This window comes from Topomyia yanbarensis, chromosome 3, assembly GCF_030247195.1.
Source record: "Topomyia yanbarensis strain Yona2022 chromosome 3, ASM3024719v1, whole genome shotgun sequence".
Taxonomy (NCBI): Eukaryota; Metazoa; Arthropoda; class Insecta; order Diptera; family Culicidae; genus Topomyia; species Topomyia yanbarensis.
Genome location: NC_080672.1, coordinates 862,101 through 888,826, shown reverse-complemented (window position 1 = coordinate 888,826; position 26,726 = coordinate 862,101). Strand labels below are relative to the sequence as shown.

Genomic DNA, 26,726 nt, shown 5'->3' with positions numbered 1-26,726 from the left:
CGCCTGCTTTGATATAGAAATTTTAGTGATTAACTCTCATAGAGGTAATTATGGTGAATTAATTTTTCAAAAATATTAAGAGACATGGTGCCTTCAGCAAAGTTTTTGATAATGTCATTTCAAACAATTTTGTTGAAAATATGAAGGCTACATGAATTCAACATATAGGGATTTAAATGGACTGGGCCTGCTATATTTCTTCTTAGTGAAGAAAAATTTAGGTGAAAACTATTTTTTTCTGCGCTACGGATAAAATTGTTTGAAATAATCATTGCGAGTTGAGAACACAAAACCTATAACTAAATTATGGATGGATGGAACTGAAACTTGCGTTTCGACTTCATCTCATCAGAATCCGACACTAACTTGGTGGGCGGACTAAGCTTGCGCTGAATTGATGCTAGCTCCTGAAAATGGAATCACTCTTTGTGTTTTTGAGTTCTTTTAATATCTGGGAATTATTTGTTTTATATCCAGTTCCCTTATTTTTTTTTGTAAGCTTCAAAGGCACCTTGAACGCAATGTGAATTTATTATTTAATTACCGCAGAAGAGATTTATCAAATACAGTAATTTCAGAATAGCTTGTTGTAAAGGTTTTCTACTACTATATTTCGATACTCTGAATATGTGGGATATTTATGTCTTTGACAAAGTTGTTTGAAATAGCACTTTCGAAAACTTTGCTGGAGACATTAAGTCTCGACTCAAATTTAGTTGAAGAGTAATTCTTGTCTATAATTACTTCTAGGAGGATTAACCGTCAAAATTATTCTATCAGCAGATGAACAGTTTTACGTTTTGAAATTCTTCAATGTTACTTAACATCGAAATTTGGCAGTTTCGAATGAATGTGATCGTGACCGTTAAAAATTTATCGAGCATTAATTTTACTTTTCTTCATTAGTCAACCTCACAACTTGCAGTACTAGTACGTAGCACATTCATTACATCCTGCTAAGAGGCTATTCATATAGTTGATAATACAACAAAAATCCAATGCTCATAAAACCGATCCTGACCTGCTAGAGACAAAATTACATCAGCTTTCAACTGGTTTCTGAAATGTTATTCTTGTTGTTAACCATATTGAATTGTTGCCTAAACTCTACACAATCTAAAAAAAATACATTTTCAGCTAACGTTGAAATGCATGTAAGTTTTCGGTAAACAAGCTTATGTTTTATATGCAATCAACCTATTCAAATTTAGATTCCCATTCGAAAAATTGTCTCTAATCCATATTTTGAAGCATCTTTCCAAAAATGAGCTCATAATAATTCAGACAGTTATTTTATTTTACATTGAAGTAATTTGACAACTATGGGATTTTGGCTAAGAGATAAGTTACAAGATCCCCTTCCCATAATTTTCCAAAAGTTCTCATGACGATTTAAACACAGTTCTCAATGTAGTGATCAGATAATATTTTTCCAAAAATATTTTGTGGAATATTAAATTAAATTCGTCAGCATCAATTTTTTTTCAATCCAATTAATTTTGGTTTGGGGGGGGTTTTAACCCCCAACCCCCCCCCCCCTGGCTACGCCACTGGTCTTTGATTATTTAAACTTCTAGATGTAGAACCCTCTTGCGGTTCAAATGTGTAGCAGTTCAATTTTGAATAAGTGGTAGAAAAAAATTGGATTTAATTGTGTGGACTTTGCTAGATTGTAAATTCCTACTCGTATTGATGAAACCGTTGATGCGTGCAGGTCATTTCCACTTTTTTCGGGTTTTCTGTAAATCCTAAATTAAGTCTCTTCCCACAACATCAGATGGGAATACTGACAGTTGTGACAAGCGTGCTCCTTCTAATCCCTTAAAATAGGGGATTTTTTTTTGATAATAATCAAAGAAAAAAGCATCATTGAAGAGCTCTCTGAAGCAATGCTACGGCTCATTGTATAGAGTCTTGGAATCTGAATACTTATCGAGTGCAGATGAGGTTGGAGAAAGGTCTCTTCTCGATTGCGCTGAAGGGTGTTCTGTTAATGATCGATGTTCGCGGGTGTCTCTTTAAAATCCCTACTATTTTATCTCCAGTTGCATTGGGTTTGGCTTAAGGTATCGTGTTGATTGGTTCTCTCTAGATAACGAACAATGCTGTACCTGTCTGAAACAAAAATTAGAGGCCGGTTTATGTCGAATTTGAATGACAATACCTCTTCGGGGGTGTTGTCGAGAAGTGTCTATGTTCTCTGTGTCGTTATTTTTCTTATGCCTAACCTTACCACTAGGGTGACAGGAAAAAAATGACCCCTATCGGCCCACCTCTGCGTCGATTTCTAGTCCCACCAGGAGTACTTGCACCAAATTTGAAGCAAATCGGACAAGTCTAACTACCGGACCAACGGGCCTGAAGTTTGTATGGGAATTTTCAACAATTTACATGGAGAAAACCCACCAGCACGCATTTTCGCCGCTATCACTGTATTATCACTGTAAGTGACAATAAGAAGGATAATTGAATTGTCTACAACTTAGTCGAAGACTGCAAGTAAATCCGACTTTGTTAAAAGAAGTTATTAAACTTTTAACGAAGTGATGTCTGAGTCAGTTTTGCATGGGGCCTAACAGTGCATGGTTGTGTATCAGTACTCGATTCACACGAACTAAACATTTTTGTGAAATAATCGTTAGGTTTAGCTCAATGGTATGTTCAGAGGAATTATAGTAAATAATACGAGTCATGCTTTGATTAGAAAACTTTAGTTCCACCTGTGACCGCATAGAGGGCGCCAACACTAACTTTTCAACGGAGAGAGATAGAAATTTGGTGTCTTCTACAAAGTTATAGAACAGGCATTTTGAAGTATTTCTTCTGAACATCTTGATACTCTCTCTTCTATGAAAAGTTAGTAGTGGTGCCCTCTATGCGGTCACAGGTGGAACTAAAATTTTCTAACCAAAACATAACTCGTATTATTTACTATAATTCTTGTAAACATACTATTCGGCTAAATCTAACCATTATTTCACAAAAATATATAGTTCGCGGGACTCGAGTACTGATACACAACCATGCACTGCTAGGCCCCATGCAAAACTGACTCAGACATCACTTCGTTAAAAGTTTAATAACTTCTTTTAACATAGCCGGATTTACTAGCAGTCTTCGACAAAGTTGTAGATAATTAAAATATCTTTCTTATTTTCACTTACAGTGATAATACGATGTATACAGTGCCACCTAGCGGCGAAAATACGAGCTAGTGAGTTTTCTCCATGTAAATTGTTGAAAAATCCAATATAAACTTCAGGCACGTTGGTCCGGTAGTTAGACTTGTCCGATTTGCTTCAAATTTGGTACAAGTACTTCTGGTGGGACTTGGAATCGACTCAGGGGTGGGCCGATTGAGTTTTCAAAAATTCATCATTTTTCTGGGCAGTCTACTTACCACTTCCGCAATCCTCACCATCAGGAAAATGATGAACAGACAAATCACGGCAAGGCACAAATTTCCGATCAAACTAGGGAATGCGTAATTTGAGCCAGTTGCTACTGATTCCTGGGAGCCTATGAATTTTGGAATCTGGTCATCTCGTCACCGTCGGAATTTTGGAAACTAAAAAGCTGGGAATCTGTGATTTTAATATTCTTAAAATATGAAAGTCTTTTAAATGGAAAATCTGAGAATTTTATAATCTGAGAATCTTGAAATCTAGAAATCTAATAGTTTGTAATCTTGGAAGCTAAGAATTTGAAAAACTAGGACCTGAGGGGCATCTAAGAGAGAATAGAAAACTATAAAAATGGGCATCTGGGATACTTGTAAATTGGAAACCTGGGTCTTTGGGAATTCAAGAATCGGAGAATACTATAATCTAGAAGTATGGAAATCTGGCGATCAGGGAGTTTTGAAAATAATCATGGTGATTCCGATAATTCGGACATTTGTATATCTTGGAATCTTAAAGCTGCAAATCTGGGAATCTGTGATTCTAGGAATCTTGGAATCTGGAAATCTTGAAATCTGGGAGTCTGCAAATCTGCGATGCTTTCAGCAAAAAAAAACTGGGAATCTGAATCCTGAATGTCGAGGATTTGAGAATTTGCAAATCTGTAGATTTTGGAATTTGGCTTTCTTAAAATCTGGATATTTGGAAATCAGGAAATTTGAAAATCTTGCAATTTGGAAGCCGCAAATTTAATATGCTTGGGATCTTGGAATGGTGAAACCTGAAAAGCTGGTAATAAATAAAACTGAGAAACTGATTGTGGGAAGTTGGGAATTCGAAAATCCAGGTTCTTCAAATCTTAGAAGTTCGGGAATCTCGGATCACTAAAATTTAATTTATTTTTGGGATCTGGTTATCTGGAAGACAGAGAATTCTGTAGTTTTTAAATTTGGGAATCTAAAGATCTGAGACACTTGAAATCCAGAAACCTGAAAATCTGGGGATTTGAGAATGTTGAATTCTGAGAATCATTGAATTCGGAAGGCTTACAATTTGAGAATCTGGCAATCAGAATATTTGGTAATCTGTTAATCACAAACTCTGAGAAAGAACATATTTGGAAACCTAGGAATCTTGGTACCCATGAATTACGAAATTCTGGGGTTCTGTAAAACAAGGAAACTTTGAACATTAAAATGCTATATAGTATGTATTCCCAAAGTAGAAAAATTGGATTACACTAATTTGTGCATTAAAGGTAAAATACCTCAATTTAAATTTCGTTGGATTTTTGTGTTTCGAATTCATCTCGTCAGTAACTATCACCTACTTAGGGCCAAGTTAGCCGATGTATTTAAACTAGTACCTAAGTTAGCACTAGTTAAACAAACAATCATACGCCACATATGACGTCTAAAGCAACTGGCAAATCCCGAGTAATGTACCGGGAAACAAAGGAAGAAGCTCTGGTTTGCTGGTTGGATTATCTTTTAGCTAGGGACCCAAACGCCTGGCACTATGCAATAGGTATTCCCAAAGGGAATACATGTTGCATAGCTGATAGATGGACACCGGAAGTGTTGCTACTTACTTATACTTTTAGTCAATAATGCATTACTTCAGGGATCAATGATCACTGAAGGATTTTTCGATCGGTTTTTTGAAACCACATCATATATCATTGAAAATGTCACCAGATTTTTCAAACCTATTTTGTCCTCGGAACCTGATCAATTGCGCTCATTTTAAGATACACGTTCTTCTAACAGGTTTTTGTGTATAGTAAAAGGTACGAATTATAATGAAACATAATTCAAACCACAACCGATTTAGAAAATTATTTAATAGTATTATTAAAGCGAGACATCAGACGAATGAAACTATATGTAATTCTGGTAAATATATATAGCTATTAAGTGATTTAATCCACCTAGCGGTGCAATTGTGCCTTTCTCATTTCTCTAAACTATGGCACGGAGGCTTTTTATGTTCAACATAATCGTGGAAATGTCCATTACATTCTTAGTACACTTTGCACTTATACACAATGGCATGCCAGCCACGAACTTGATGAGCTACGTGTCGACGGTGAAACACTTGAAACAAAAAAATATCATACTCCATTAGCCTAATCAGCATTAGATCAATGTTATCTGCTTGCTAACTCATTTTGTCATGCGGGGCTGGGTATGTGAAGAGGGCGAAAGTCCCATGAACGAACGACTCCCCAGCTTAAATTGGTATGCTTTGTGATATAGTGGTGGTTTAAAGATGATGGGGTTGAAAGGGAGGAGTATGAGGGCTGGATGGGGTGGTGGTCTGAGGGGTGATTTAAGGAGATTTTTAAAGGAGGGGCGCGAACAGTAGATGGGGGGTGTAACCCCTCTCCGAAAAACCATCAACTACGCCCCTGTTAAAATCCAGAAACCCTAAACGAGTCGAAAAAAAATTTAGGCCGGGATTAGGTTGACGTTTTTCAGAGTGATTGCATAACCTTTCTATATGAGAAAGGCAAAAATGTGCCAAAATCCAAAAAAGTGAATCGTAGTCAAATTTTTTTTTCGAGTTTGCATCAAATCTCGACGTTTCATGCACCTTGAACACATTTAGCATCAAAAATAAAAATTCTATTTTTAATTTTTCCTATAGTTTATATGAGAAATTTCTGTGTGACCGCACTCTGAAACCCGTAATTCCGGAACCAGAATTCCGATCGATCCAAAATTCAATAGCAGCCGATGGGAAGGTTGCACCTTTCATTTGAGACTAAGTTTGGGCAAATCGGTCCAGCCATCTCTGAGAAAAATGAGTGACATTATTTGACACATACGCACATACATACACACACACATACACACACATACACACACATACATACATACACACACACATACAGACTTTTTCCGATCTCAACGAACTGAGTCGAATGGGATATGACACTCGGCCCTCCGGGCCGGGATTAGGTTGACGTTTTTCAGAGTGATTGCATAACCTTTCTATATGAGGTTATAAGTTAGGTAGACGGTTCGATGTTGAGCAGCTTCCCTAATCCCTATTATATTCGCATCTTCAAAAAATATTTTTAAACACCTTTTTTAAACTGCACATATTCTGTAGGTCCTCTTTCCAAGTGGTCGAAATTGCAAAAGTAGTATTAACTACGTCCGATGGTATCATCTCAAGATAATTTTTATGTTTTGGTCAGTTTTGAATGACATCGAATTATTGTTAAAGATTTCATTTGAAAATGTGCAAAAGACTGGGAAGTTTTCTTTTTCAAGCGAAATCGACATATAATAACCCATGTAATTTCACCTCTGCGCAACAAGTCGACCAGAACTTATTCCAATATTTACCACGCCTACTCGCCATTTCGTAATCTGGGAAATATATTCAACAGTTACATGCACACAACCTTGCTTGCAACTGGCGGTGGTTTGCAACTTGTCTCATTTATTCGAGCAGTTAGCTTTTCACCCCAAACATCCACGTCACTGTCGAGGTGGGTGGTGGTGGGTGGTTCGCACAGCCAAGCCAGCATCAGCAGTAAACACTTTCTCTCTTGCATGGTGGCCGATCGTATAGTACGGGTGTAGTACCTACTATTTTCTCTCCTTAACGTGCCGGAATGCTTTCCGGAATCAGCGGACATCGCTGGCACGAGTGAGCTTCGGGTACCTATACGCCAACTATGAATGGGAAACGCACCGTACCGTTTAAACCAGCTTGCAGCATCAGTTTGCCGTCAGTCGTCGTTTGTGGTCCGTTCGGGAAATATCGCGCGGCTTTCCTTGGCGGAGGTGGTTCAGGATAAATGTAAAGAGGTTGTTTTTTTGGAAGGCGGTGGTGAAGAAGGGGGTTTGTTTGGAGGTGCCATTTGGGTCTTCGCGGTAGTGTGGTGGATTGGTGATGGTTTTTTCTTCTCTTCGGCAATGAATTCTCGGGGTCGGAATTTAAAAACCGGTGAGATCGTTCACGCGTTTGCGAGAGACAGAGCGGAGAGGATGTGATGTGGGTAAAGGATGCTCCTACTATATGGTGATAAATATTAAAACGTAAACATAAATAAGGTGAAAAAGGATTACTCGGCCGTTAGTCGCGTGCGGGACGTGATCTTGGAAGGATAATTGGTGCTATCCGGTTAATATAGTACTGTGTAATGCGTTTGGATTATAGCACGAATCAATGTTATATGTGTAATCAGAATTGTGATGTGTTACTAATTAGCAAATACTACGATTTGTGTGCATATTTTGGATTACAGTAAAATAAATTTATTTCAATTTTCTGTGTAAGCGAGAAGAGTATATAATATGCTGATAGGAAGTTAAATTTCAACGGGAATATAAATATTTCTCTTGATAGTACCAAACGAGATTGCAAAGTTTTCAACCGACCGAGTGTTTTTAGTCAACATAACCTCATAATGCGAAAGCAAACGAGGGAAAATGTTTAATTACAAGCGAAAGTGAAGTCAGAGATATGGATGTTTGCGTTTCAAATTTTCCATTTTGCCCCGAGTGGATGTAAATGGTGAAAAGTTGGTTCGTTTCCATTTCGAATATTGCTGTGGTTTTCGCGCGGAGCAGCAGCGGTTGGTGGTTGGAGATTCCAAAAGAATAATAACGTTCTCTGTGTGGATTGTGGATTGCCTCCGGGAATTTTTTAAGGAGGCGGATAGGGCCATGAACTGTGCTGTGGGTGCCCGACTGATGGAACGTTTTTAATCAAGAAGCGACCATGCCGAGGATAACTGGAATACTGTTAACGACTCTGCTGGTCTGGAGTTTGGGTAAGTTTGTGCGGGTGTTTTTTGTCTGTTGTGATCTCGCTTGATATGTGGTGGTGATAATGAATGATGGGTCAAGTGAAGCTGATGCTAGTTTGATTCTGCTGGTTACGTGATTGGTTTGAGATTAAATGGCTGTTATTACATTGGTGCAATTATTTTTTTTCTTCTTTTGATTGAAGTATGTTTTTAACTGAATCATTTGCAAGTTATGTATTACCTGCAGAATGTAGCAGAAATTTAGATAAGTTGAGACATAGAGGTAATGAAAAGCCCGATTTCTCAAATCAATGATCGTAACATGCTAATTATATTTTTGTAGATTTATTCATATATTCTAGCATTCAATTTTAAATACATTCAAAACACTAAGTACGCGTCTTTTTCGATCGAGATTGTCGTTTCGTGAAATGGTTTGAATTTACGCGGCACGATTTCTCCACGCTAAAAGCAACTTTAATGTATACCAATGCACTATGGTCCCAAAGCTGTATTTAGGAAGACAAGACTGTTTGAGCTTAAACCGTTGGTTTTAGATATACAGTATCTTCGGCAAACTTTCTTAGCACTTTATTGTCAATTTTTTATATTAGTTGAATTAGGGTGGTCCCTGTGGTTATGGTGTTCAAAGTATCAACTTCTTAGATAGGTAAAATTAAGCTACATAATGTTCTACAAAGTTATAAATCAATCAAATTGAAGCAACTTTTGTGAAGAAACTATGTGGCTATCTCTAATGGTTTATGTGATATGATTTTTGCAATATTTAAGGTAGGGTGGTTCTTGAAAAATTGGTTTTCTATTAATTTCTTTTTATGTGTTAATTTCTCGCTAATACTTTGTTCTAGAGGTTTTTAGAACTTTTATAAATACACATTTCTGCCGAAGAAATAAAGTTTCTATCTCTTTTGTTTGCATAGTTACAGGCGATTTTCAAAACAAAAATAGGTTTTTTGAAAGCTATATATCTTCCAAGATTGCAAATGAATTTTCAATCCTTCAATTTCATTTGAAAGATCGGAAGTTTTCTAGTTTTCGGTGAAAAAACTGCGGGAGCGTATTTACGACAAATCAATGTTGGATTGTCGACAGGTAACCTGCACATTTTGTTTCGCAGAAGTGCAACCAAAACATGCAACAGCACAGTAATTTTTACTAATATAAATGTGGTTTGCTGTTGATATCTTATTGAAAGACAACAATCTCAGCATGATTTTTGGTGAGGCTAACATATGGTAAATCAAATCATTGACTCTCGTTTACCCGATCTCAATTTCTTAGATCTTCAAAATGTTTGGACTAGTGCTCCTTGAGAAATGTTTACTTTTTCTATACACCTACGGATAGGGTTGCCATCTCTGCACAGTGGCGTCTCTCCATACCAAGATAATTATAAGATAGTAAAGATTATAAAAAATGGTTTCTATGGCTAAACATTGGCATGGCATGGCATGACAGCTATCAGTAATAGCAACTAATCACATCTGTTAACAGAAGTGAATTCCAAAATTAGGAAAAATTACAATATAAAGTTGTTTAAGCGATTAATTAGCAAGCAGATTTATGAGCATCTCCATAATGGTATTTTGAAAAACAGGCATATGAATTCTTTGGCGCTAAATGCGCAAGATATGTTTTGAAACTATACTAAATTTTGCGTCAAACCGATTATTGTAGCAATATGAGATAATTTTATTCAAGCTTGGAGAAAAACAAAATAAATATTTGCAAAATAATTACAATTACAAGACAACAAATTTTAAAATTTTGTCACACGTCGTGCCACTGCGGTGTAGAGAGACTACGGCTTGCAGATCTTTACTGGCCTGATGGTAGACTATATGACAAACAGTAGTATGCTTTAAAACCAGACGCTTGCTAAAATTTTGGAACAATTTTATTGATCTGTATTACATAATGAGTAACGAATTAACACTGGATGAAAGATTAGCTGATTTTACAGTGTTTTAATATAACCTAATGCTAATCATTGCCGCAGGGGCCACACATCGATTTTTGGTCGAAGACCAAGATAGCGGTTTCTGGTAACCATAAAACAATATGGGTATCATTTGAAATGGGGTGTTCAGTAGAAAACATCAATTTATTTTTGACTCCATTTTGAAAAACAAGATGATGGCTTCCAGTAAACACAAAACAGTGAGAGCCATCACCAATAATGGTGTCATTTTAAAGCAGGTGGTCAGCAGAAGACGGAAATCGATGATTGACGCCATTTCAAATACCAGGATGGTGGCTTTCGGTTACCAGAAAATAATGAAAACCATCATCAATAATGGTGTCATTTTAAAGCGAGTGGTCGGCAGACGACGGAAATTGGTGATTGACCCCATTTTAAAAATCAAGATGGCGGTTTACGCTTACCATCCCAAGTAGTATTTAAATTTTTATGGTACGCTACAAGTACGCAATCAAAGTTTTAAATAGTTCCCAAAATCACAGAATACATTTATACTTTCATGATAATAAATTCATGAAATATGCAATTTTGCGCATGATCTTAATAATTTTACTTGAATAATTTAGTGGAACTCCGTATGATATTCACAGATTGGTGAGCTGGTTATTGCTTGTTTTTGAATAAGTTCACAAATTTGAAAGGTATTCCTAATCATTTTCACTTTCGTGCAACCCGGTACATGGTTTTGAAATTTTCAAGTGAAGAATTTCACGAAAATTTGTAATATGATTCATGGATTTATTTTTGTTCCATGGACTGTTACAAAAAATATAGAATAGTTGTTGCAGCGACAGCTGCTAGCGCGTAGTAGATATAGGAGAACGATGTTTCTAATAGTCCTAACATCACAACAAAATTAGTTCGTTATAGCATTAGCTATGTACATAGGCTGTCAAACTCAATATAAAACTAAATAAATTTTATTCCAATAAATGTTATATTTCCAATGGAGCCACTCCGAATAAATGTTTTTAATTTTAATATGAACAAGATTGTAATTCCTCATAATTCCTCATCCTGTATAACAAGAAGTATAGTGCATGATTCACCATCAGTTTCTATTTTCTACTGATCCCCTCCTTTTAAATGACACCCATGTTGATAGTAGTTGTCATTGTAACACCGGAACCTCCATCATTTTCAAAATGGCGTCAATCATCGATTTCCCGCTTTTGCAGACCATCCACTTTCAAATGACACCCATATTGATGATGATTTTCGCTATTTTGTGATAAACGGAAAACCTCCATCTTGGTTTTCAAAATGGCGTCAAATGTTCTTATTTGATTTCATCCCAAACTGGTGTTAGAATAGCCATACCGAGCTGTTGGGAGCGCATGGTATGGAGAATTTCGCATTTTCTATAAATTTATGAATCCAAACTGCTGGAATGATAGAAAAGTAGGTAGATACATTTTCTAAGCTTCTCTCGGAACCGTTTTTCGGTAGCCAAGATTCAAAAAGAATCTACTAAAATTTAAAAGATGTTTCTTCAAAACTCATCCGTCACCTCACTTGGATGCCTGATATACCCCTTGAGGATTCCGAATAATCGGTCATAAATTCACGAAATGAGAGCAAAATTAAGAAAATTAGCAGACAAATTAAATTTGAATTGCGTTTTTAGAAAAAAAAATCAGTTTGACCTGTTACATTTTCCGTCGATTATTCTCGTGGACGTTTCTGTAGGACGATTTCAGATAGCGGGGTTGAGCTGTTTATTTTAATGAAGCAATTCTCGCGAAAGCTCGTATAAGAGAGTGCTGCTTATGTTTCTCGTTTTACATGATAATCGTTTGGCTCCGTTCCGTGTACATCTTTAAAATCCTTGCAATTTTCCCCAGCTTGTATACAACCACATCAGAGAGCTAAAAACTTCATCTGATACACTATGGTATATTTCTCCTTAGGGAGAAAATTCTTGGTAATTTATTTTCTACAAAACCTATAAGTAAATTAATTATAGAATTTGCATTTCGAATTCGTCCCATCAGAATCCGCCACTAACTTAGTGACAGAACTAAGCTAGTGCCGGACACTATTTGTGTTTCTGAACAAACCCCTAGTCATGCGTGATGCCTCGCAAGAAAAGGAGCTCTGTTTAAGCTCACTTTAATGAAATCGGATTCTTTGGATTCCAAAAATTGCATTTTTGTCTTTCTCATATGAAGAAAGACTAGATAGACAGACTCTGAAACCAGATTTTTCAACGGAGACCCTGAGTACCGGGTGTCATATATTATTCGACGCAGTTCGTTGGAATTTGGAAATGTCTGTACGGTAGCAACGTTTAAAAATATTCAAATGCCTGGCCTGTAGCCATTTATCTCCCATATCAATTAGCTATTTTTCTCCCATTTCCGCAAACCATTCTCCTTGTTTTTGTCATGATCTGCTCGTATAATTAGTACCTGACGGCGAATCAACCCATTTCCAACTGAGAGTTTCTCGGCGGCGGTATTTCTCCCCATACCGATACCTGTTGTGTGAACCATTTAGCACTCAGTTCTGGCGTGATCCACTCGAGCATCGACGTCGGTTCTGAACTTCCGATTCGCTGGCACTGGCACTTCACGCAACTTACTTGATCCAGTTCTCGGCGGTGGAACTAGCCTGCTCACGGTAGATTGATGAGATCGGTCAAGTGATTCTGGGCAAAGAGTGGCATCCGATATCTTTGCTTTCAGGCTGTGGAAAGCATTCTTCACGTCTAATGTGACCACCAACTGCCTTTCCGGAAGCCGAACTGCATGTTGGAAGGCCGTTCACACTCTCCGTGCACTCCTGTTAAGGGTTTTTCTCTCTACAGGTTTCCGAGCAAATCCAATAGACACATTGACTTGTATAGAGGATTTTCCGGCGTCAGCAGCAACACCAGCTTCTGTCGCTTCCAGTCGATGCATTTCTGTAGCGTAGTCCTGAACAAATCCGCGATCTCTTGTGTCTGAGAAAATTGTGTAAATATATAACCCTCCGGAAGTCGCACATATTGCCCACTGAACGAGCAGCCGCTGGTGCCCTAAGACGATTTCGCTAGTTTTGCAGAGCAGCGTGCCCTCAGTGCACTAACGCGATTGCCGGAAGATTAAGAATGGATCTGGAAGTACTTCATGACATGTTTCAATTATAGCTGGTCTATTACAGGCCGTTTAGCGTTAAATTGCCTTGGTTTAGAAATTTGAGATCCATTAAAAAAATTATACAATTTTTTTAACATGATTCTTAATATTTAATAAAAAATAAGCAAAAAATTCGTCCAACTGTTAAAAAATTCGTTCATTTAGCAATCGTTCTATATAGTACGAATATATTTCGAAAACGGTGTATTTATTTTTCGTACATTATTCTATTCTATTCTACTCTAACCCTTACACAGCCAGTATTGAAAAACATCCTAGAAAACACTGCAGTTATTCTGTAATATTTTTCTTGTCAATATTAATATTTAAAGCATATTGGGATATGTCGCAAATATTAAAATGGCCAGGCAGTCAGAGTTGGGTTTGAAGATGTTTCAAAGTTAGACGGCAGTTGAATTAATCATTTAATGACTAGTTTAGTTAACGAATTGTTGTGAATCTTTAAAGAGGAAAAAACGAGGACAACCGTACCGACCGATTCAATTTAGAGGAGATATAATAAATAGTTGGGAGTGACTTGGCTAAGAAAGTTAATGTCACTCCTTTGGGATGGGACAGAGGAATTTATACCTTGCCCTGGCTAATAAATGTATTTATTTTTCGTACATTGAACGAAAAAAAAAGTTTTTGGGCTTCTAAATAATATATTACATCCGATCTTTTTAGGTAGATGTTTGACAACAGCGATTTTTTTCAATTAAAGAGATCGATCAAATGATTTTTTTAATTAACGAAAGTTGGTTTTATTAAACATATTCGTAGCAGATTTACAAATATATTCCTTAAGTTTATTCTCTTATTTGACAGTTTGCGCTCGAATAGCCAGTCGGAATCCAGTACCGCAATCAAACAAGCTCGAACGCTTGGTCGATTGCGATACGTAATGCCGCAATTTAGTCGAAACGACTTCAGAAAGTGTGATGCGGAATGCCACCCCAGGACCAACCGTTTCTCGTGTGGCAGCTTAGAAAAATCCTGACAATCAACTAGCCGATGATTATGCGAGCAAGCTACACATTCGAATACGAGTTCTTCTGTTCATTCGAAAAAGCTTCGTTTCAAACTTCTCGCGCGTTGTCCTGTGTTGCGATTCGGAGTGAAGCGACTGTTATTCATAAACCGAGATAACCAGCTTTCGACCACAATTCGTATCGGCCGATTGAAATTCTATTCTATCGCTTGGACAATTTGGTTAAGACCATCGACTTGTTATGGAAAATCAATCTACCTTTCTCAAAGGGTAGGGTATTAACAATTGTCGTCAAAAATCAACTAGCATATGCTCTAAAGAGCAAATGGTTTCTTTATTCTTGGCTAATAAGAGAGCTTACAATACTGTAGAAATAGTTATCTCTGATAAATTTCACCGTTCGTACAATTTGTTGTCATTACCTCGTTACTTTTTCTTATAGCAGTAGTGCAATTTATTGAAGCAGCTACATGGATTTTCCATAAGGCTCTTGCTTAAGCCCCCTTCCTTACCCTTTTTACTTGAATGTCATCGAGAAATATCTTGCCAACTTATGAAAACACCAATACAAATGGCAAGTGATAACATGGTCTCTGAAGCAGAGCTACAGATTAGCGAAAAACCATTGTAAGATATCTTTGAATATTTGGCGGTAAATTCGGGTATCGAGTTCTCCAGGAAAAAATCGAGCGGCTTTTCATTGAAGCGTTGTCCGGCTAAACTTTTGCTTCTAGTAGTGGATTGAATGGTCGCTGATGTTTCGCACTTAAGTACACGGAGGCTGATTCGACTCTAAATGTAGGTGAAGAGGATATTGATAGAGTAAATGCCAACAAAGGATTAATTTTTATCGCACATTAATTTGATCTTGGTAGGGTGTTCACCCGGGAAACGATAATAACGATATCTCATTAACTGAGTATTATTTTCTTTCTGCCGTGAACACTCGCACTATCAACTTGCATTCGTTGCAGTATTGTTATTAATGTATTGCCCAAGATAAAATTAAATTTCTGGCATATTTCTTATCTGCTCATCCGATACGGGGTTATGAATCCATTGGTCATTGGAAATTTTGTTGGCTTGTCGAGTTTCAATTTATCCGTCCTCTACAGGTTCAATGATCCGGATTCCGATTTCAGAATTAGCTGATTAGATGGTGGCTATATATCATTATCTCTAAAGTAATCATCGAAATCGTGGTTCGAGGAGTTTAAAGCAGGTCGTGATTTCAATCACATGATGTCCAAGCTCATGTCCATTCACTGTACACAGTATTCACATCCCTTTCATATCGGGCACCCTAGTTGTAAACTATGCGTTTGTGACAAGGGATACCAATACATCGAGCATGCTGTTTGGGCGTATTCAGAATGTTGTGCTGTCAGGCCTTAAGAGTCCGGTGTAGACAACCCAGTATCTTTATTCGTGATATCTTAGCTAGCTGGGAGCCGCCATAAAGGACGTTGATCTATTATTTTTCAATTACTTCTCTGCTAGAGTTAATTACTTCTCAGAGGAGGAACTTTCCTATTTTCTGTTTCTCGCATATTCCAGCTATCCAGTTTATTTCATTTCTTTTCGCATTCGGTGTGCTTCTCTCTTTCGCGCATCGATGAAAATTAAATTAATTATTTTATATGCTCGCAATCCAAGTATGAAACAAAGTCGATATTCTTTCCTTTGTATGTCCAGAATAGTGTGCAAATCTAAACAAAAAGGTCATTTTTCTATTTTTTACGATAATGCAAACCATTGTCATAATTTGGCAATTCCAGTGAAAAAAGAAATCTGATTCGTGATCCACAGACGACAAAAATGATCTATTTCCTGATGTAAAACTTCAAATTATTAAATGATGTTGCAAAAAACCGCCCCACAGTAGCTGGAGGCTGGATAAAATCTAAGTATTGATATTTTATTTTTTTCCTAAATTTCTCATACCTATTTAATAATGGTTATTCAAAATATTATGATCATTGGAAAACAAAACGATTTTTAACATCAGTTTAAACGTAGAAAAGTCCGGACTTTTTAAAGATTTTTATTTCGAAACCACTATTGCTCTGTTCACTTCAAATGCATGTTGCACTTTTGATTTTGGTCCGATTTTAGCACAACTATTTTTTTTATTCAATTCGTTTATTTGATAGGCACAAATGCGTTAGCTTGGCGGTGCCAAATTCTTTTGTTTTTACATTTTGGATATCTTAAAACTAGGATGTTACAATGTTGAAATATTTTTTTTATGCAAGAAAAAAAGTTTACAGCTATCTTAAGACTAGAAATAAGATTCAATATACAATATACAAGATTTTTTTATGAAAAATTTTAAAACAAGGGATTCAGTTTGATATACAAGAGGGGGAGTAATAGTATTTTACGAAATATTTTACAGTTATCTTAAAACTAACAAAAGGTGGAACAAATATTTATGAGAAATTTCACAGATATCTTAAAACTTGGGATACAATTCTATTTACAAGATGGAGGACAAGAGTTTCAATAAAGAGTAAAAATTACAGCTATCTTAAAACTAGGAATACAGAAATCAAATTTGGTTTTTTAACGAAGACTTATGCTTGGTCAAGATATTTCAGAGGGGGGCTTATTTCCACATCAGTGTAGCAGCAGGTGTATCGAGGACAGGGGAGAGAAGACGTATATGGTGACAGGGAAAGAAGAGCAAAACTTGCAACTATCGCGCAAACGGGAGATCAGCGAAACAAATTTGCGCCTCAGTCTAGTAAGTCGTCGAGTACCGGGTTGGCGGATGGTATTCTTCGGACCCGCGGGGAGTCCTTCAAAAGTCATCGGACATCGAGTCGCTCTCGCTTCAGTTTCCTTCTATGCAGGCGTAGTGGTGAAGGCGACGGCGGTTACATAGTGGCACTCTGCAGCTGATCGGTTCCACAAAGCAAGAGGAAATTTCTAAAAACAAGAAATAAAAGAGAGGGGCTAAATTGGGATATTTATCGTTTTAATGAAATTGTAAATAAGGGACATATAGGGGAGATCGCGATTTGCTAGCATATCCCAGACTGGGACATTGGGTGGTCTACCTCGGGCCCGAAGGGAATCCTTTAACAGAGACATGACGTCACAATACTCGGCACAAACCCAGACAACGTGGTCGATGTCGTGATAACCCTCGTCACAAGCGCACAGACTACTCTCCGCAAGCCCAATACGCCGCAAATGTGCATGCAACGTGTAGTGGTTAGACATGAGTTGGGACATTACACGAATAAAATCCCGACCCACATCCATCCCCCTGAACCAAGGCTTCGTTGATACCTTCGCGATAATGGAATGTAGCCATCGTCCAAGTTCACCATTGCTCCATAAGTTTTGTCAACTGTTGAGTGTCCTCTGACGGCAAATACTAAAAAATTCGTTGAAACAGATTGGTCTTTCGTATATGTCACCATTTAATGCGCCCACCTTTGCTAATGAGTCGGCCTTTTCATTGCCCGGGATAGAGCAATGAGAGGGGACCCAAACAAAGGTAATCTGGTAAGATTTTTCAGATAACGTATACAAGGACTCCCGTATCTTCCCCAGAAAATACGGGAATTGTTTTTTGGGCTTCATCGCACGAAGAGCCTCGATAGAGCTGAGGCTGTCCGAGATGATGAAGTAGTGATCTGTGGGCAGAGTGTCGATGATCCCAAGGGTGTACTGAATTGCAGCTAACTCTGCGACGTAAACTGAAGCGGGATCATTGAGCTTGAATGAAGCGGTGATAGTATTATTGAAGATACCGAAACCAGTGGACCCATCGAGATTTGATCCGTCAGTGTAGAACATTTTGTCACAGTCGACTTCTCGGAATTTATTATAAAATATATTGGGGATCACTTGTGGGAGTATATGGTCCGGTATTCCACGAATCTCTTCCTTCATGGATGTGTCGAAGAATACAGTAGAATCAGAAGTATCTAGAGAACGGACATGGTTGGGATTATACGAAGAAGGATTGATGCTCTGTGCCATGTAGTCGAAGTACAAGGCCATAAAACGGGTTTGAGAATTAAGCTCGACGAGTCTTTCGAAGTTTTCAATCACCAACGGGTTCAAGATATCGCATCGAATGAGCAATCGATATGAGAGTTCCCAAAATCGATTTTTCAACGGGAGAACGCCCGACAGCACTTCGAGACTCATCGTATGGGTCGACTGCATGCACCCTAAGGCGATACGCAAACAACGATACTGAATTCTTTCGAGTTTGATGAAATGTATGTTCGCGGCGGAGCGAAAGCAGAAGCATCCGTATTCCATTACCGACAGTATTGTTGTTTGGTACAACCTAATTAGGTCTCCTGGGTGGGCACCCCACCATGTTCCAGTTATTGTCCGGAGAAAAATGATCCTTTGTTGGCATTTTTGTTTCAGATACCTAATGTGACATCCCCAAGTACCTTTAGAGTCGAACCAGACCCCGAGATATTTAAATGTGAAGACCTGATTGATCGTTACACCCATGAGTAGAAGCTGGAGTTGCGCCGGCTCACGCTTCCTAGAAAAGACGACCAGCTCAGTTTTCTCCGTGGAGAACTCGATACTCAGCTGAAGAGCCCAAGCAGACAAATTGTCCAAAGTATCTTGTAATGGTTCTTGCAAATCGGCAGCTTTGGGCCCTGTAACAGAGACCACCCCGTCGTCTGCAAGTTGCCTTAGCGTGCATGAATTGGCAAGACAATCGTCAATGTCATTCATGTAAAAATTGTAGAGTAGGGGACTTAGACATGAGCCCTGGGGAAGACCCATGTGGCTAAATCGCGATGTTGTTAAGTCGCCATGCGAAAAATGCATATGCTTCTCAGACAACAGGTTTAGCAAAAAGTTATTTAAAATCGGCGAAAGACCATGCTGATGCAGCTTCTCTGAAAGAACATTGATAGAAACAGAGTCAAAAGCCCCCTTAATATCCAAGAAGACTGATGCCATCTGCTCTTTGTTAGCATAGGCCATCTGGATTTCTGTAGAAAGCAACGCAAGGCAATCGTTCGTCCCTTTGCCTTTGCGGAAGCCAAATTGTGTATCTGACAGTAAGCCATTTGCTTCGACCCAATTGTCGAGGCGAAACAAGATCATTTTCTCGAACAATTTCCGGATACAGGAAAGCATTGCAATTGGTCGGTACGAGTTGTGGTCGGAGACTGGTTTTCCCGATTTTGCGATGGCGATGACCTTCACTTGCCTCCAGTCATGAAACTTGTCAAGGAATTTGTTAAATAAATTCAGCAAACGCTTTTTAGCAGTGTCAGGCAGATTCTTCAAAAAGTTGAATTTGATTCTGTCTAACCCCGGGGCGTTATTGTTGCACGATAAGAGGGCAAGTGAGAACTCCACCATCGAAAACGGTGTTTCGTTCGCGGTATCGTGAGGAGACGCGGCGCGGCACGTTTTCTGTACCGGGACAGAGTCCGGACAGATCTTCTTGGCGAAAGCGAATATCCAACGGTTTGAATATTCCACATTCTCGTTGATACTATTACGGTTACGCATACGTCGAGCCGTACCCCAAAGAGTGCTCATCGCTGTTCCTCTCGTTAACCCGTCGACGAACCGGCGCCAATAACTGCGTTTTTTGGCTTTCATTAGACTCTTCATTCGCCTTTCTAACGACGCGTACTGTAGATAGCTAGCGGGTAACCCGTCTTCCCGGAAGGCCTTATATGCAGTGGACTTTTCCGCGTACAGCTCTGAGCACTCTTTATCCCACCACAGGGTGGGAGACCGTCCATGGGTATTCGCGCTGGGTACTGGTTTAGTCTGAGCTTGATTCGCACTGTCGAGAATCAAGCCAGCCAAAAACCTGTACTCTTCCTCCGGAGGAAGTTCTTGAGTGGATTCGATTTTAGCGGATATCGCGGTCGCGTAACTCTTCTAATCAATGTTCCGTGTGAGGTCATATGAGACATTGATTGTTTCCGATGGTCTTGAACCGTTAGCAATTGAAATCACGATAGGCAAATGATCGCTACCGTGGGGATCAGGGATCACCTTCCACGTGCAATATAACTGTAGCGAAGTCGAGCATAGAGATAAATCCAACGCGCTTGCGCTTGTTGGTGGTGTAGGAATCCGTGTCATTTCTCCCGTGTTTAAGATGGTCATGTTGAAATTATCGCAAAGATCTTGGATTAATGTTGATCTGTTATCATCGTGAAGACCACCCCATACCGTATTGTGCGAGTTAAAGTCTCCTAGAACTAGCCGCGGTGCCGGTAGGAATTCCGTGATATTACAAAGCGTTCGGTTCCCTACCGACGCTCTAGGGGGAATGTAGATGGAAGCAATGCTAAGGTATTTGCTTTTGATCCTTATTTCACAAGCGACAACTTCAATGCCTGGTGTCGAAGGGAGGTTAATTCGGTTGAAAGAATAGCACTTTTTAATCCCCAAAAGTACTCCTCCATAGGGGTTTTCTCGATCCAGACGAATTATATTAAAGTCGTGGAAGTTGAGATTTATATCGGAAGTTAACCAAGTTTCACATAATGCGAAAACATCACATTTTAAACTATTTAGTAAAAATTTGAAGGAATCGATTTTCGGGAGGATACTTCTGCTGTTCCACTGTAGAACAGTGATCGAATCAGTGACCTCGTTCGATGACTTAGCCATCGAAGGATACGATCGCTGCAAGGAGGGGCCATTTAGTAGTCAACTGCTTCAAAAATGTTTGCACTATAGGGAGAAAACGTATCAGAAGGCTTTTAAGAGGATCGGTAACATTGAAAGCTGTGAAAATTAAGTCCACGATGTCAGAAAATTTCATTAGTCCATTACTGGACTGAGTGTCTGTTTGAAAAAGAGGGACACTTGGGGTGTCTGGTGTCCCTGGAAGTGGTGGGTACTCCTTGTTTGAATTAAAATTTCCAAATCCGGGAGCAGATTGCTTCGGCTTTAGTGCAGCACTTCCGTTGGATTTATTAGATGTGGTTGGCGCACTCTCAGAGGAGGACACCTTGGGATACCTTGGGAGGCAGGATTTCTCCGCTTCCTGGACTCCCCCGGGTTAACAAAAGATGTTCCCTCTTGTGGATTATCAGATTCTTGCTCAACAGGAGCCAAAAGAGCAAAGGAGTTTTCGGAAAGGACAGATGGCGAAGCATTCTTTAACATTTCTGCATAAGAGCGCTTCGAGCGTTCCTTGAGGGAGCGCTTAATTTTATCCCCGCGCTGTTTGTACGCAGGGCATGATTTAAGAGCATGCGGAGGGCCCCCGCAGTAAACACACTTTTCAGTGTCTTTGTCACAAGAGTCATCCTCATGCTCCCCACAGCAATTGCCAAATCGTTTTTTATTGCCACAAAAGGTGGCTGTATGGCCCAACTGTTTACAGTTGCTGCAGTTCATTACCCGCGGTACAAACAGGCGTACAGGCAGGCGAACCCTATCCAGAAGGACGTAATTTGGAAGAGACGATCCGGCGAAAGTCACCCGAAGCGAGGCTGATGGTACATAGGGTTCTTTATCTCCAGCGAGCGTGTGCAATTTCTTGCAGTCTAATATTTTCACCGGCTTTAGTAGGGGGTTTTTAAAACAGCCAGCCCCATACTTCAGCACGTCCTCGCATGTCAAACTCGCCTCGGTTATGACCCCGTCGACCTCTACATCTACACACGGTACATACACCCTATAATGCTGCGTAAAGCGGGTACAGGAAGCAATCCCGTTTGCCTGTGCGAGGTCGCTAACAACAATTTTTAACTTATTCGCGCGAACCTTTGTAATCTGGGTCACGGCCGAGTAATGCTCTGTCAGATCACGTGATATTTTCAAAATATCAAATGATTTATTGGTGGTCCGGAAGTAAACCACAAATGGCCCAGTCGAGTTCTCTGGGTATGCTTTTAGGCGAGGGGGTTTGGTAGGAGGCTTATCAGGGGATGTTTCATCATCCATATTATCATCGGTGGGCTGACCGTCGAGGGACATTTTAGCGCGAGATCAGCACTTCGCGCAAAGAACGATAAAAAGAGCAGTAACGGAATGTATCAAGGGCAAAACAGAAAATAATAGTAGAAGGGAAACAGGTACTTATCTTTTCGATGCCGATGACCTTTGCTGGGACTCGCTGACAATATCAGCACGACACACTTTGTTTTCGAAACAAAGGCCTAGCAATCACAACTGGCTTTGACACTGCACTGAGCACTGGACACAATAAAAACTGAGCCGGGGAAGGCAACTGCAAAAGCACTAGCACACGTCTTATCCGAGCGCAAGTCGAACAACGAATGATTAGCACAACTAGTTTCATTGTGTAGAGGAACGTAAGAGCTTGGTTAGCGATTAAAATACATTCGGTAAATTTGCTTCGACCTATAACTTTTTCGTTTAAATATGTTTGAGGGGGCCGGATCAAAAATATTTTTTTCACTAATGTATTCTGTACAAATTTCGGAATCATTTCGGAACGGTCACATAGTATACATTCTATGGGAAATAACCTTTACTTTTCGAATGTCATGGTCTCGTTCTGTGCCTAGGTGCGCAAAAGGGTTTAAGGTGATTTTGAAGCTTTTTTGCTGATATGGAGGCGCATGGTGTTTTGTGTAAAATACTTAGAAAATCTACAATAAACCAACAGGTTATACAATGGATTTAAAGTAGTGTTCTTCCATGAAAACGGGATCATAGTTATAAGAAAGGTTCAATGATACTGTATGGAAAAATGCATTTAATATTTTGCGACTTTTGGCATCAAAAATGGGCTCAAAATTTGTGATTTTCAGCCAAATTAGGTAACATTTGAGGTTTTGTCCGACTTTTGTTTGAAGATCCGCCACTGTGCGCCCCAAAGCTACAATTCAGCTCTTTATTAAAAGTTATGAAGTGAAACTAATTCCAAATATAAATCTAAATACAAAAATACTAAATTTACATTTCATAAAACAAATTTCCGATGCTGGTGGGACAAACTCGTAATCTACGGATCTGACCTTACGCAAAAGTGGTCACACTAGGTAAGATTGAATTAAATGTTAAGTGGTAGAGAAAATGTGTTATTTTCGGAGTTTGAAACCAACTCTGACCAATTTCATCATATAAGAAATGTGCAAATTTAAGAAGTTATAAACAACCCTGAACGGAATAATGATTATGATTTTTTTATTATTATTGCTACATCTTTGATATACATCGTACAGATTACACTTAATGCTATTGCTAGTGTCAATTTTAAAAAATTCTAATTGTTAACTTATAATTTGATTTAGTGGTATGGAAGTCATAAACTAAAACAGTTTCGTTGAATCTGCTACAACATTTGTCTACCGGGTTGTTCTGGCGATACAACAACGGTGCCTAAGAGTCCACAGAAGTGGACGATTTCTTATATCACGAGGGGGAACAAACAAATGAATCCTTGAGAGAATGTCGGGCAGTCAATATTGTTCGATAATATATCGAAAATGAACATTCCTTGCAAGCTATGGATGTAGCCAACGTGCGGCGAGACTCCAGCGTTGGCAAATCTAGCAACATGCATCTATTATTATACGGCGGAAGACGGATCGGGTCGTTCCAAGGCAATTTTCTGAGAGCGAAACGTACAAAACTTCTCTGAACGGGTTCCAGTCAGCTATTTTGAAATGTGTTCTATGGCGTCCATACTTGTACAGCGTACTCCAAGTTGCTCCGAACCAATGCGCAGTATAAAGATTTCTGTGTGTAGAAATACACAAAATCGACTGTGTTCCGTTCTAGAACTCTTAATGTTGCAAAAACCTTTGCCGTTGTTGCAGTGATGTGGTCGGCGAAACGAAGTTTTCTGTCGAATAACACTCTTAAGTCACGGATATAACCCACCAGCTCGATGACACAGGCTTGCAGAGTATATTCGCAACGCCGTATATTTGCCGAGCGTCCGAAACTTATCACCTTACATTCATCAACGTTGATCTGCAAGCACCATTCCTCTATATTGGCTATAACGTCTTGGAGCAGAGCAGAGTCGAGTGATGAAGCAATTGAACGATAGATTTTCAGATCATCAGAATAGAGTAGTTTTTTAGAGTTGATGCGGGTGCAGAGATCGTTAATGAATAAGAGAAAGATCAGTGGTCCTAGGTGGCTTCCTTGAGGTATACCGGTTCACGCTACGAATGCGCTTGAGCGTGTAGTGCAATTTTTAACGAAGGTGGATCGTTGTGAGAGGTAAGAATGCAGCCATCTGGTTACCCAGTCAGGAAAACATAGTCGCTCATGTTTCAAAACAGCAATGTTGTGGGGCACCTTGTCGAATGGTTTCGCGAAATCAAAATATATGGCGTCCACTTGTTGACGCTTTTCTACAGCTGGAACTAGAAAACTCGTTTACGTCATCCAGTTCGAAGTGGCGGAGCGTTTTTTCACAAATTCGTGTTGTCGTTTTCGACAGATGTGTAGTATCAGGCTAATTTAAATGCATGCTCTAATTGAGCAATCAGACGAATTCTTGCCACATGTACTTCAAAATTCAGTTGACTAGTTATTTTCCGTAGGAAAGGAAGAAATCCGTTATTATTGGACTCCAGAATACAGAGTAAATAAACTATCCACAAGGAATAATTTTTATGTTCAACAGCCTTTTATAACGAATTTAATGTTGAAAAAAGCCCACATTAAACAGTTGGATGGATTAAATCGTTTTACTTTTTTATTTTGTGCTGCAATTTTCTGTATGCCACTTGTTTCTACTACGAATTGACAACCATTTTTTTTCGATTCGACAGCGTCATAATTCTCCGCTGCTATAATGTGCAATAAAGAGAATTCATAACGCGCGAGCTTGAAGTTGAACGCTTGAAATGCAGGAATTTTCCCAATCCAGTTTGAATATGCTGACGGTATTGTTTTGGACTTTCAGATCCACATTAAACTTTCGGGAACGCATATGAACAAAATTTTAAAATTTCACTATAAGCACAGTCATATTTCAGAATGTAATTTCAAGGCGGTGTGGAATGTTCGCTGGTAGGGCTCACCACTATGGGTTAGCTCTCACTCACTGACGGTTTAACGTATTCAAAACTTTGCCGTTACGCTGCAATCAGCAAAACTGTTTGTGCATATGAATACAATTTATTCACCCAGTTCCAGCATATTTGCTCAAATCCGTGTAGGTATGTGTGTCGTGATGAAACTGTTTTTGGTTTGTGATATGCGAAGTTGAATTTTCATCAAACGTAGTTCGCAGACTTCACATTGAGGAATATTTTACGAGTTCAAATGTTGCGTTGGGAAAAGTAGATAAAGACGGATACTCTATGGTTAATATAGTAACCTATACTGATAAAATTTTAAACAGCTTTCTGTTTAAAATTGTATTCCTATAAGTTGCTACATTGGTAGACGACGAGTTCTTTTAATCTAACCTTAAGGTGTCCGTATTTTCCCTTCAAAGCCTACTTCGTCTGTTCGAGTGCTACTGGTTGAAAAAATAATAATAAATGTAACTGCCATATTTATCTTCATATTTCTGCTACATCTGTCAGATCATTTGTTAGCACCCGTAGTATTTTCAAGCGAATAATGATTTACCTTTACGATAGTGTACACATTCTTCTCCAATATCTAGAATAATCTGTTTCGCTAAAGTGGCAGGATTGCTTTGTTATTTCCACTCCGTTTCGAGTTCTATCCTTTCGCTGCTGAACATTCTTCAACCGGTTGTAGGTTGAATACAAGGAAGGTAGCGATTGAAAAATTACGTTAGGAAATGAATTGCTTTCCGGATTCCGTCTTGGCAACATATATCTTCTACCTACATAGTTGGCTACCTACATAGCTGTGAATATTTCGGGAAAGCTTCTCCTTCCTCTTCGGCACTGCAGCCGGTGCAACCGGCAACACAAATCTGTTCGATTTTCATAATTTTCTTCTCGAAGCAATGCGCCGTTGTTCCGATCTGTACAGGAACACGATATTCTTCTGCACGCCAGTTAAAAGCGGGTGATGGATTTCAAACTGTGCTTGATGTTGTTGTTGTTGTTGGTATGGCAATATGTTTTCCCCGAATCGTTTCCACGATGAATGAGAAAAGGTAGTAGACAAGCTGGGATAACAGAAACTGGAATGTATTTATGTATGAATCATATTATAAAGGGAAACTGTTTCTGGAAACGGTGTACTAACGAAACAACAGTTTCAAGTTTCACGTTCTGTTTGTATAGTGACACGCTTTTGTTTTGGTTGAAAAATTCGATGCACAGCCCACTGCACATTGAAAATTATACACAACTTTGAGTCAGTGCACTGATAGAATATATTCGTAAATCGCTATGTATTAGTTTCGTACAGACAATTTTCATAAAATATACGAATTTTTCGTACATACGATGAATCGTTCGTAGTTCTATTGTAACACATTTATTTTTTATTACGAGTTTTTCGTGAAAACCACGAAACGATTTTCGCTGGCTTATTACGAATCAGCTTCGTTGTT

The 26,726-nt window shown here is 38.9% G+C and overlaps 1 protein-coding gene across 1 annotated transcript in view; it reads left to right on the top strand.

Annotated features, from left to right (window-relative positions):
• Nucleotides 1–7,143: 7,143 nt before the first annotated feature.
• The window catches only part of LOC131690887 (uncharacterized), a 354,785-nt gene continuing 335,202 nt past the window's right edge, over nucleotides 7,144–26,726 (top strand). The window contains exon 1 of the mRNA XM_058976959.1: nucleotides 7,144–8,193. Coding sequence (XP_058832942.1) covers nucleotides 8,142–8,193 — 52 coding nt within the window. The 5' untranslated portion in view covers nucleotides 7,144–8,141. The remainder of the gene's footprint in view (nucleotides 8,194–26,726) is intronic.